Here is a 13,576-nt window from a genome sequence, read left to right as displayed (position 1 = left end):
GATTTTATAGCAACTCTGTGAAGCGTTCTCAGTTCCAACTTACAGATGACGAAACTGAGGTTTAGAGTGATAATGTGGCAGGGATAGTCTATTCTATCATATCTGGGGTAGGGTGGCTAACTGTCCTGATTTCTCAGGATGCTGAATGGGGATTTCTCAGGATGCCGAACATTTCATGCTAGAGACCATCCTATATCATCCACGCCCCCCCCACCACCGCCATGCCAGGCTCTTTATGTAGATTCCTACAGAACACCTTTGCAGTGATACTTCAACAATAGCATCCCCATTTGACAATAAAGAAATGGGCTTAGATGGATCAAGAAATTTGTTCAAAACGAAAAGACAAACAACCCAATTTAAAAATGGGCAAAGGACTTAGACATTTCTCCAGAGAAGATATACAAATGGCCAACAAGGACATGAAAAAATGCTCGATGTCCTAAGTTATTAGGGAAACACAAAGCAAAACCATAATGAGATGCGATCTCACACCCACTAGATGCTATAAGTTAACAAAAAGCGAAAAATAACAAGTGCTAGCAAAGATGTAGAGAAATCAGAACCCTCGTACACGACCGGGGGCGTGTAAAATGGTTCCACTGCTGCGGGAAACAGTTTGGCATTTCCTCAGAAAGTTAAAGATAGAATTACCATGTGACCTGGCAATTCCACTTCTAAGTATATACCCCAAATAGTTGAAAACAGGTATTCAAACAACATGTACACGTGTTCATAGCCGCACTATTCACAAGATCCAAAAGGTGGATACTGCCCGAATGTCTATCAAAAAATGAATAGATAAACGAATTATGGTATATCTATACGATAGAGTATTATTCAGCCATAAAATGGATGAGCCCTAAAAACAAAACACTAGGTGAAAGAAACCAAACACAAAAGGTCACATTTTGTATGATTTAATTTATATATGGAAACATCCAGAATAGGTAGAATAAGAACATAGAAACCAGAACACAGATTGGTCATTGCCAGGGGCCAAAGGGAAAGGAAAATGGGGAGCAATTGTTTAAGGGATACAGTGGGGTGATGAAAATGTTTTGGAACTAGACAGAGGTGACGTTTGCACAACATTGTGAATATGTTAAATACACTTCACTTTAAAATGGGTATTTTTATGTTATGTGACCCTCACTTCAACAAGAAAGACAGAAAGACAGACAGGAAAAAAAGGAAGGAGAGAGAGAGAGAGAGAGAGAGAGAGAGAGAGAGAGAGAGAGAAAGAAAGAAAGAAAGAAAGAAAGAAAGAAAGAAAGAAAGAAAGAAAGAAAGAAAGAAAGAAAGAAAGAAAAAAGAAAAGAAAGAAAGGAAGGAAGGAAGAAAGAAAGAAAGAAAGAAAAAGAGAAAGAAAGAAAAAGAGAAGAGAAAGAAAGAAAAAGAGAAGAGAAAAGAAAAGAAAAGAAAAACCAACCAATATTCCCAAGGGAAAGGGTCAACAAAAGGGACCTACACAGGAGACAGACCTCCTGGGGCTGAGCGCCCAGCAGAGGCACCACTGGGGCAGGAGAGACAACGGGAACTGGGAACTCACCAAGTGCCCCCGATTTTGCTCTTAAATCTCAACCCTGTGAGATCGCTATTTACCACCTCATCTGGGAAATTTGAAGCTGGTAGGGGCTTGCAGAAGCTTGCCACGTCAGGTGCATTAACTGAGGGGTTAGGCGTCCAGCCCAAGGTCATGCAGCTGGTACATGACAGGGCCAAGATTGGGGGCCGGGACTGTCAGACTCTTTCCACAGTGCTGCAGACTGGACATCTGGACTCCAAGTCCCACCTCCCTAGACACCCTTTCTTCTGACAAAATCTACCTTTCTCTCTCTTCAAAATTTGGCTCACAATTTGCCTCTCCTACCACCTCACACTCTACTCCTAGAGGTCTTCCCGTACGGCTTCTTCACTTTGTCCCCTCCCGAGTGTGCTGGCATGGTGGGGTTCTTCAGTGAGCACTGCTTGCTCTTCATGTGTCTGTGCTATGAGTCTATCTGTCTTGTCTCCCATAGGCCCTTAGATCTGAGGAGGGGGCCTTCTGGAGGTCTCCTTTTGGGAACTGCCTCCTTTGGGAGGTTGTGGAAACCAGGTAGGAATTGCACTCATTTGCCCCTCTCACTGCTCAACCATTTTGGATGACATGGTGCCTGTGCCGATGCAGGGTCCCTGGGCCTGCCATGGTGATGCACGAGCTGGGAAGTTCTGCTTGGGCCAGAGAGGAGAGGACTTCAGGAAAGCTGAGCTGGGGAAGACTAGGGCGGCTGTAGGGACTCTTTTCTTCTATGGAGTGAACCTATTCTATTACTGGGGAACCTCCAAATCTGAATGTTCTTAAACTTGGTTCCTCCCAAGCCCTGGCTCCAGACCTGAACTACAAACCAAGAAATCCTTGGACTAGAATTTGGAAATCCCCAGGCTGGAAGAAAAGCTTTGTCCAAAGCCTCTCCCTTCCAGCCACTCAGAAAAGAAACTGTGGCACATCCTAGGCTCTCTGATTTAGCATTATGGCTTCTCCCAACCCACACCCCACCCGCTCCAAAAAATTCTCAGTGTTCCAGGGCCTCAGGTTTGGTCTTGGTGGAAAACTCTGGAAAGTTTGAGTCCAGACAAGAGTCCTATTCCCATTGGATTGTGGTTTTAGAGTGGGCGTGAGAATAAACTCCGAGGAGATGGCTCTGACCGGGGGCCTTGGAGCTGCCAGCTCACCCTGGGAGTGCAGGCTGGATGCCTCGAGGCCTAAAGCAAGAGGATCTGAGTTGGAAAAAGCAGCATTGTGGTGAGGTGGCCAGGCAGGGGTGTCAGGCAGAGGGAATGGGCAAGAGGGATAGATAGGAGGTCTAGGCAGGGGTCTGGGCAGAGGAGCTGGGAAGAAGGGGCCAGAAGGGGTGAGAAGGGTAGATGGTCAGAGAGGACTGGGCCAGAGAAGGCCTGGGATGGAGGCTGGGGAGAAGGGCTGAGTCGAGCAAGCTGGGCCAGAGGGACTGAGCCAGAATGGAAGCCAGGGCCAGAAGGGTGTACTGAGGAACAACGGAGGAAGATGAAGGGGCACTGAGGTGGGTTTGTGGGGACAAAGAGAACAAAAGCCCATTGCCAGGCCCCTTGATCTGGCCCCAGAACACAGGCACGGACCAGGCTGTGACATGGATAAAGTGTAGAAATGATTTCCTGTTGAGACCGAAGAAAACTTTCTGAAACAGACCAAGCGAAACTTGCTAAAATGTCCACTTCCTACCACCTCTCTCTTGCCCAGCCCTTTGCGGCTAAGCTATTGTCTAGATGGGGTTTCTTTCAGCCGAAGTAACCCCAGCTCTCAGAAATGCTGACCAGAGACGTAGGAGAAGCAGGCATCTCTGTGCTCCTTCTCTGGGTTCCTACAGGGGCTGAGGCTGCCCACAGTCCAGGTCAGGGTGGGCACACTGCCCGGGTTGGGGTGGGGTGGGGTGGAGGTCTGGCTGTGTTGAAAGGGGGTGATCATCAGTGTCTCCCGTTGACCACTGCTCAGTACAAGACCTACTGGGTTCAAGGTAAGGTCAGGAAGGAAGCACAGGCCACTCTGAAGATTTAGGCACGAGACCACCCAGGTCATGGGTGTGCACGCACGTGTGTGTGAGCACCGACATTCTCTTATGTGTGTGGGAACCAGAAGTCAGTAGAGTTGGGGTCCTTAGAGGCCACTGAATCCAACGACCTACCCCAGGCACAACCTCTTCTCTTCCCTCTTTCGAGGCCTCTGGGGATGAAAAAAATCCTTACTTCCTTTGTTCCTTTAAAGGAGGCGCTCCCACCATGTGCCAGGCACTGGTGACGGAGTGATAAAAGTCTCGGGTTTCATGGTGCTTCGTTCCAGAGGGAGGACAGGCAATATAAACAAATAAATAGAGAATTCAGTGCAGGAAGGGATAAGTGCTATGAAGAAAAATCATCTATTTCCTCTGCCCCAGTCACAGCCCAGCAGCTATCAGAAAACAGGCATATCTAGAGCCTTCTCTATGCCAGGCTAACTACCCCAAACTCCTCCAACCATTCTGGACTACGTTGGTTTCTAGATAACCACCTAAAATGGAGGCACAAGGAAATCTGCACTGTTGATGGGATTGCAGATTGGTACAGACACTACAGAAAACAGCTTGGAGGTCCCTTAAAAAATTAAAAATAGTCTACGGCCATGCCATCCTGAACGCGTCCGACCTCGTCTGATCTCGGAAGCTAAGCAGGGTCAGGCCTGGTGAGAACTTGGATGGGAGACCACCTTGGAATACCAGATGCTATAGGGAGAAAAAAAAATTAAAAATATAACTACCATATGATCCAGCAATTGCATTTCTGGGTATTTATTCAAGAGAAAAAAAATACTATTTCGAAAAGATAGATGTACCTCTATGTTCCCTGCAGCGCTATTTACAACAGCCAAGAAATGAAAACAACCTAAGTGCCCAGCAATAGACGATTGGATAAAGAATTGGCGGTACATATATACAATGGAATATTACTCAGCCATAAAAAAAAAAGGTGAAATCTTACCATTTGCAACAACATGGATTGACCTAAGGGTATTATGCTAAGTGAAATAAGTCAGACAGAGAAAGACAAATACCATATGATTTCACTTATATGTGGAATTTCAAGAACAAAATAAACAAACAAAACAAAAACAGACTCATAGATACTAGTGATTGCTAGACGGGAGCAAACTGGTGATTGCTAAATGAGAGGAGATTGGGGGGCTGGGTGAAAAAGGTGAAGGGATTAAGAAGTACAAATTGGTAGTTACAAAATAGTCATGGGGATATAAAATACAGCACAGGGAATACAATCAATAATATTATAATAACTATATAGTGCCAGGTACTACACTAATTGAGGGATCATATCGTAAATTATATAAATGTCTAACTATTATGTTATAAAATACAGCACAGGGAATACAATCAATAATATCATAACTATATAGTGCCAGGTACTACACTAAGTGAGGGATCACATCGTAAATTATATAAATGTCTAACCATTATGCTGTACATCAGAAACTAATATAAAATAATACCAATCAATCAATCAATCAATCAATAATAAAAGAGAGGCATAAGCCCCTCACCTCTGGTCAGGCAGAGAAATACCCTGCAGGATCCCGAGTCCCAGCCCTGGTCCCAGGATTTCCATGTGTTTCCATTAACATAGCGGGCTTTGCCACCTCTCTCGTTGGCAGCACGTCTCACTCCTGACTCATCCCCAGCCCACAGGCAATGAGGAGCCCCAGGTCTTTTCCTCCTGAACGGCCGCTAAGCCCCATCTCTCCCACTTTATTTTAAACTTAAGTGCCAAGATTCATATTTATCCCGGTAGTTTCATCTGGTGGGAGGCCAACTATCATTCAGCCTGCCGAGGAGGTCTTCCAGTTCCTGACCTGACATCTGAACTCTTCCAGCTAAGGTAGACATCTGATCTGGAAGTCTGAGCCTCCTAACTTCTGCGCAAAGCTGTATGCAGCCCCTGCAACAGTCACCCTCCTGTCAGGGTGGCCTTGCTCCTCCAAATAGCCTCTTGATGTGTGGCTGCTGAGGGAGCCAGAAAGCCCCAGGGTGGAGGAAGTCTTGTAATCAAGTACAGCCATGTGGTGCCTGAGAAAGTCTCACGTTCTGGTGATCAATCTCAACCGATTTTGAAATTGGTTTGAAAAGTTACATGTCAGAGGTTCCCACACCTAGATGACCATCAGAATCGCAGGGGGCAGCTTTTAAAGAAACGAGTTCCCAGGCTCCATCTCCAGTGTTTCTGAACCAGTCAGTCCAGGGTGGAGCCCAAGAATTTGTGTGGTTTTTTAAGCTCTGGGGTTATTGAATCCATGCTGGCTCTTAATGATCCCATTGCCCTTCCTGAACGCCCACAGACAATTGCTTCCAGAAGTCTCTGTGGCTCTCTTCTGCAAAGTCTTCTCTGCACAGACTGGGACGCGGCCCTCTGGGCATGGTGTCTGGCCCAAAGCAAGCATTAGTTCTTTAACCAATAGCCCGACAAAGCTAGAGATAGGAAAGGGTGAGCTTCCAGGTGTCCCTTTACTCAGGCGACCTCTCCTGCCATGACCTTCTACTCCATCATCCCACTATAGCTCTTTGGTTCTGCAGGATGAAGAAGACAGAGCAGAATGGGAAGCTAGTGGGGCCGGGTGAGTGTGAGATGGGGTTCTACCTCATGGCCAAGATTAGGGTGAGGCAAGTGAGGCACTGACCTCAGGTACAACATTTAAGATGGCACCAACAAACTTGGTCATCAAGATAGAGACTATTTTAATGCCATACTTTTAAAAATCAAAATGCAGAAAAATCCATGATGAATAAAATATCAAAATTTGAAATAAAGACAGGATCAGTAATGCTGTTAAGCCATGTCAGAGCATGAGGTAAAAGGAAAATTCCATCATAGAAATTATGAAAAAAGGAGGAGAGTTCAGAGCATTTATTACCGTGCTCCCTCCCTACCAGGCTGCGGGCTGTCACCGGCCCCTCTCTCACCTCTGTTGCTACAGCTCTTGTCTAGCTCAAAGAGGCAGTCACAGCTCTTGCTGGTTTGGGTAACCACCCTACAGACCAGCTCAAGTGTAGCTGTCTTAGCTACTCCATGCTGTCGCTATTCCTAAAGTGCTTCACCATCCCTCGCTGTCTTCCTTCACCCTGCCCACTCCTGTGTAAACTGTCCCTGCATTAAACAATCCCCCAGTAAAAGAAAGGAAGCAAGGGAGGGAGGGAGGGAGGGAGAGACAGAGAGAGAGAGAGAGAGAGAGAGAGAAAGAAAGAAAGACAGAAAGAAAGAAAGAAAGAAAGACAGAAAGAAAGAAAGAAAGAAAGAAAGAAAGAAAGAAAGAAAGAAGCAAGAAAAAATATTTTAAAATTTTAATATCTTTAGAGAGAAGATATTACATCTATGACACAAGAACGGGACTTTAAACAAAGAAATAATCAGAAAATAAAAATTAAAAATAGATAGGAGAAAAAAAATCAATAACATTAAGAAAATAAGGCTGAAGAAATCTCCCAGAAAGTGGAACAATAATAAGCAAACTAACAAATGAAGAACAAAAAATGCAAAAGGTGAGGACGGACAATGGAAGAGAGAAGAAAGTTCAAGGATCACTCCCAGAGATGAACATCAAATCAAGAGAACCGTAGAAAGAAGAGAATATGATAAAGAAAAGATTATCAAAGAACTGAAACAGGAAAACTTTCCGGACTACAAGTCTCTAGGTTGAAACCATCCATCGAATGTCCAGCATGGTAAGAGAGGAGCCAGAGCATGGCCCTCATCTCAGAGGTGACAGGAAACACCCCAAAAGCTTTCAGAGGTGGGGGGGAATAGGCATATACAAAGATGGGGCATAAGCACGACATCAAACCTCTCAACAGTGACATCAGAAGCCAGAAGACAATGATGAGGTAGGTGCCTGCAAACTTCTGCAGGAAAATTATTTTTAATCTAGAATTCTATATTCAGCCAAACCATCGATCAAGTATAAGGGTAGAATAAAGGCATTTTCAGACATGCAAGCTCTCAAAAGACTTTTTTCTCCTGTGTGACCTTTCTCAGGAAGTTAAACAAACAAGGGAGAGAAGCAGGAAAGAGAAGACACAGGGTCAAGAGAACAGGATGCCCAACGCAGGAGAGAAACAAGGGGTCCCAATGATGAGGGAGAAGGAGGTCCCAGGATGGCTGCGAAGCAGGCGGGCGAGCAGCCAGTCCAGGCTGGAGCAAGACAGCAGGAGAGGTTTCCAGGACGGTGGGGCGGGAAGAACTGACGGGTTTGACTACACTGAAAATTATATTTGAGGCTGTTAAACCACAAAATTCAACTGAGTGAATTGATCAAGATCTTATTGACTCTGTTGAAGGATCCATGAATTGGGCAGCATCCCATCTAGCAGATAGAGGGAAACTTCTAGCAAAGAGTGGATTGTGGCAAGGTCACCTTCTTTCAGGGGATGACAAGGGTCTTTCAGGCAGGTTACCTCACTAGTGCTGACCAGGTAATTCCAGATTGACTGCTTTAAGGTTCCATTCCTGGGAAAAGTGGAAACTGCAGCTAAGTTAGGTATTTCGTGCCATGGACTTAGAACAAATGACTCCATGTTAGGTCTGATATTGTCTCTTTTTTTAACGAGGCCAATGGATGTGTAAGAATATATAACTGTAGTGAGTACAAAAGACTAAGCAAGTGGTGGTGGGGGGCAAGGATCCAGGAAAAATAAAAATTATATAAGAAAGCAAACAGTGCTATCGCCCTGCTTGGCTTAATGGTGAACAGTATTTACATGATATAAACAGAGCATGTGAATGTAACAAAAATATTGAGAGAGTAAAATGACACTCAGGAGAGTATGTAAAAGACAAATCTTCATCTATAAAATGGGCAGTCAACAGATAATGTCTAAATGGATTAACCAAGAGGCAGTAGTATAAGCAAATTACTTAGAAATGTGGAAGTAACCGCCAACAGAAACACGTGCCTCTGAGCAAGGGTCCAGAGGAGCCTGGCCAGCTGGGACTGCTATATTTTGTTTTCTAATTTTAGCATTATTTGACTTTTTTGGCTACCTGCATGCATTTCTTTTTGAGTTAAAAAAATCATTATTAAAACATAAAATAAAAAATATATATACCAAGAAGCACATCCTCTTGTTTCTTCTTGTTTCATAGTCTTTCTGCATCTTGAGAATCCACCCTCTTCACTGTCAACCATAGGCGTGTACAAACAGGGCCACAGATACACTCACATTCACACGGTCTCTCTCACACACGCACACTTATCACAGACACTCACAAACAGCCCACGGTGACAGGCACACAGGCAGACGTACATAATACACCCAACCCTCAGACACGTGTGCAAACACACGCTCGCCGACATGCGCTCATGATTATAGATTCAACTACACACATGCAGAGGCCCCATCAGCCTCCCAGGAAGTCAGCGGGAGAGCAGGGCCAGACACTGTGAGGACAGCACTTCTTCTCCACCTTGATCCCCTTCGCTTCCCTGCACCACCCACCCCAGTGCTGCCCCAAGCAGAGGAGGGTCTCTCCTGGGACTTCACTCTAATTGCTTCCTCTATTCAGAGTGCCCTGCCATGAGGCTGTGCAGCCTAAGCCTCTGCAGCCATAAACCTTTTGGGGCCACACAGAATGTAGGTGGCACAGAAACGAGGTGGGGGAGGGGCCAGAGCTAGCAGCTGGATGTGACTAAGAATGTCACCTTCATTCAGCTTTTAGCGGAGGCCCTACACAGTGAAAGAATTCAGTGTCAGGAATCTTGTGGACATGCTGTGCATCTTTGAGCAAATCACTTTACCTCTCTGGGTCCACGAGGAGATGGGCAACCTATGAAGCTCTGGGATGCCAAGGTTTGATACCCAGGTTGGGGCCTGCTTCCATCTCCTCCAGACCCCTCTCTCCACACTGACCTCCGGGCCAGCCCCAAAGGTAGGTGATACATGGGTACATGGGGCACCTGGGCACCCCGCCCCAGCACTTCTCTCCCCATCCATGCTCCTACATCACTCACCACCACCCTGGTCCCGTTATCCGGCAGTGTGTCAATCGCCAAGGTGCCCCCACCTTGGTCCTCGCTCAGCTGGGTCCTGTCCGCCTCCATCACCTGCCCGGGGCTCTCTCGGGCTCTCCGGTTCCAACCCTGAATGGTCTTCTTGGTGGCCCATCCAGAGCCTTGGCCTGCATCCTGACCTGGGAGAAGGGGACAGAAAGCTGAGTCCTGGGAGTCCAGAGTGAAGGTCCCAGAGTGGGACCAGTTCACTTACTTTGCAGAGGCCCCGACCCCGTGCCACCATTGCCTTTGGGAACACTGCCAGGCAGGAAACAACCAACATGCACGGCCCCATGCACTGTACCCAGCTCCACTCCATGCACTTGGCTCATATAACACCTTTAGCCCTCACCGCTGCCCTCCCCAGTAGATATGATCACGCCCTGCATTTCAGACAGCAGCTCACAGAGGTTAAAGAAGGTCACATGGCGAGTTCAAGATGGAAATAAGTTTCAAACCCAGGTAGATCTGCCTCCAAAATAGTGATTAATCTCAGCCTCAGCTTTACACTGGAATCATCTGGAGAGCTTTAAAGATGCCTGCTGTCTGGGTCTTACCCCAGAGACTGTGATGTAATTGGTCCACAGTGTAGCCTGAATATTAGGATTCATAAATGATCCCGGCAGAGCTTTTAAGAAGCCCTGAACATAACACTGCAGAACAGCATGAGAACCACGGCTCTGGAAACTTCCAAACCAGTTCCTTATTTGTCTGCCAAAAATGGCACATAATCTCACCTTCCAGGGAACTCCAGGGACTAGAATCCAGAAAGCAGAGTTCTTTTAGTTCAGGGTCTCTCACCCTTGGCACTATTGACATTTTGGACTGAATAATTCTTTGTTGTGGGGGGCTATTCCTGGGCATTGTAACGTGTCTAGCAGCATCCCTGGCCTCTATGCACTAAATGCCATCTCCTCCCAGGTTGTGACAGTAGATGTCTCTATAGTGGGGGCCATGATTTAATCTCATTGCTACCTTCCAACACCTTGGGCAAGTCATTTTCCCCATGAAACAAGGAGCCTAGACACTGTCAAGCATGGCAAATCGGTTTCATCTCAAAAACCATCTCCAATCAGTTAGCAACAGCCAGGAGCACGCTGATGGAGAATTCTGAGGCTCTCTTTGGGTTTAGCAGGAAAGACTGTTACGATCAATTAGCAATGTCTGCCATGGGCACAGGGTTGGAAAGTGGCGGTACACAGGCCATGTAGCAGCTATTCCTAGACTCAATGTTCTCTCCAGTTCTCCCTAGATCATTAAATGTGTTCTAAATGACATAGAAACCATGCTTTTCCATTTCAGAAAGATGTGTGCCCCCAAAGACGTGTCTTATATTGTCACTCTAATTGTCACCCCACTCTGCACATGTGTATGGGACACAGATCACCAGATAGGTGGATCTAATATTCCCTTTTGATTGTCATCAATTTCAGGCCCACCCTGTGTCAAATGCCTTTCTCTACCTCTGCCTGTCCCCACCCACTCCCCAGAGCTCCTGGATGTAGCTCTCTTTCCCAGAGCATCCACTGGTGGTGTGACTATGTGCTTGTCTCTCTGGTACCCCCAGGATTCTCTCACTTTCTGTAAATGAGTATCTTCGGTGCCTAGCAAACAGTAGATGCTCAATCACTGCATAATTGAGGACACGATACTAGAAGTAACTTGGGAGCTAGTAAGCGCAGGAGTTGAGACAAGGTTTGGCCAGGACCAGGCCTGGGGCTGGGGCCAGGACTCTGCTGTGGGACTCTGGTTTGTCATTAGACATTTTATCCAATTAAGTCATTCTTGGCTGCTGATGCCTGCTGGACCTTTGCCGGCCCCCTCTCACTTCTCTGCCTCTAATCACAACCAGATGCTCTAGAGAAGATGCGGAGAAGGGTGGTCTCCAGACCCCTTGCCCAAGATGCCCACTGGTTGAGATAGATCTGAGCCCAGTGCCAGGAAGACAGCCTGCCCTTGGCCCAGATCCCAAGCCAGGGCTGCATTGCTCTCCTCGGGTGAGGCCCATAGCTGCTTCTGGAGACAGAACTGTTTGTGCTGGGCTGATCTGCCCAGCTCCCCAGGTCCTTCTGCAAGCAGCCCTTGGGCCTGGGCAGGAGCCAGGACAGGAAAGGAGCATGTGTAGAGCAAGTGGAGGATCTCAGCCGGCCTGGAAAGAGATGCTGGGCATCTGCAGGCATCACAATCCTGCCACTGAGACAGGAGGGTACCTAAATGATGGGGCCCAAGGCCTGGGGAGCGGTCAGGAAGGGAGCACCCAGCCAGAAGTGGGGTCAGGGAGGAGACACTATATCCACAAGCTGTATGACCTTAGACCTATCAATTTCCCTCTCTAAGCCTCAGTTTCCTCATCACTAAAATGGGGATGTCAATCATGCCTATGGCACAGGCTGCTGTGAGCATCAAGAGAGAAACAGAAATGAGAAGGCTTTATAAATAGAAGTTCAGAGCCAGGGTCAGAGGCAGAGTTCCCAAAGGAGGACAGGGCAAAGGATAGAGAGGAGCCTGCCCTACCTCTGAATCTTATCCTCCCAACCCACACCACTCTGTCTCCCTGACACCCTCCTCCTCCCAGCTGGCTAGGACCGGACATCACCCCCTCAGCCTGTGGAAGGAGCCAACACAGCTGGTTGCTCACGTGTGTGTGTGCAGGGGCCCACGTGCCTGTGCACAAGCACACACACACAGACTTGCCCGACGACCCCGGTCCTCCTCCTTAGGTGCTCATGCACATTACACACCTACCCAACCCTCGGCCACTCCCTGCTCTGCCTTCTGCTTTGCCTTGGAGAGCCTCTGCATGTGAGTGAGGGCAAGAAGCTTTCAGAGCATATGCCATTCATCCATTCATTCACCCACGGCCCCAAGGAGCATATGGTCCTGTGGGATGTCACAATAGTAATAGTAATAATGAAAGTGATCGGTAACTTTTAGAGACTACTTACTCTGTGCTGGCACTATTCCAAGTACTTTAAACACATTAACTTATTTACTGTCCACAATAATCCCATGAGCTAGGTGCCAGTTTTAGATCTATTTTACAAATTGAGAAAATGAGGCATAAAGATGTTATGAAATCTCTCAAGTTCACACGACTAGTCTGTGGCAGGATTTACACTCAGGCAGGCTGGCTCCATGTTCTGCTGAGACCATAGAAAGTGCGGCAAAAGGTGACCAGCAACCTCAAGCTGTTTCCTGAGAGGTAGGGACAGCCCCAGGGAAGGACTGGCATGTGGGCTGGGCTCTTGGAGGGTCCTGCACTGAGAACCATTGGCCAGAACCTGGAAGCTGCCCTGGGAGACTGTGTCCCCTGTTATTCAGGGGGGCAGCCCACTGGTAGTGCCCCAATCCCCTTCACATGCCATTGCTCTGCTCCAGGGCTGACTTCAGGAGGCCAGGTCATGCCACCTCAGTGCTTGGTCCAAGCCGCCCTCATCCCACCAATCACCCAAGCTTGCCATTCCAGCCCCACGACCACCACTCGGTCCAGTAGCTACTTCGGCCTCCACCCATAATGCCCTTCAATTAGTCTCCCATGCCCGCCAAAGCATCTAGAGGACAAGCTTAATTCCTCTCTCCCATGGGTCCCACTCGCCGCAGTCCTCCAGCCGAAGGCCCAGCTCCTCTACCCAGCATTTGAGATATCTTTTCCCTCCTCCATTCTCCTTAAAGCCTTCTCCGGGACCTAGCCTTGCTCTCTCTGGCCACGGGGCTTCACACGGGCAATTTCTCAGCCAGGATCACTCTGCTCCATAAATAAACCCTTCTCCTGAAGAGTTCTTGCTCATCCTTCAAGTCTCATGAGATGTCACTTCTTTCCAGCACATCCCGACATCTCTCCCCCTTGCCCCAAATGCTACATGTGCTCCAACATATTGCTGCTGCCTGTGCATCTGTAGGCTCCGGGTGCCTGACACAGAGCAAATGCTCAGTAAGCAGACATGGATGACTAAAGGAAGGGAGGGAGGGGGCGAGACA

At 47.5% G+C, this 13,576-nt stretch overlaps 1 protein-coding gene and 1 pseudogene across 1 annotated transcript in view; one reads left to right on the top strand and one right to left on the bottom strand.

The window, feature by feature from the left end:
• The window catches only part of PLXDC1 (plexin domain containing 1), a 65,244-nt gene that overhangs the window by 47,349 nt on the left and 4,319 nt on the right, over positions 1-13,576 (bottom strand). The window contains exon 2 of the mRNA XM_015599397.2: positions 9,560-9,738. Coding sequence (XP_015454883.1) covers positions 9,560-9,738 — 179 coding nt within the window. The remainder of the gene's footprint in view (positions 1-9,559; positions 9,739-13,576) is intronic.
• LOC112473406 lies at positions 4,165-4,283 on the top strand (annotated as a pseudogene).

This window comes from Pteropus alecto, unplaced genomic scaffold (assembly GCF_000325575.1).
Source record: "Pteropus alecto unplaced genomic scaffold, ASM32557v1 scaffold98, whole genome shotgun sequence".
NCBI lineage: Eukaryota > Metazoa > Chordata > Mammalia > Chiroptera > Pteropodidae > Pteropus > Pteropus alecto.
This window is presented reverse-complemented; position numbering and strand designations above follow the sequence as displayed.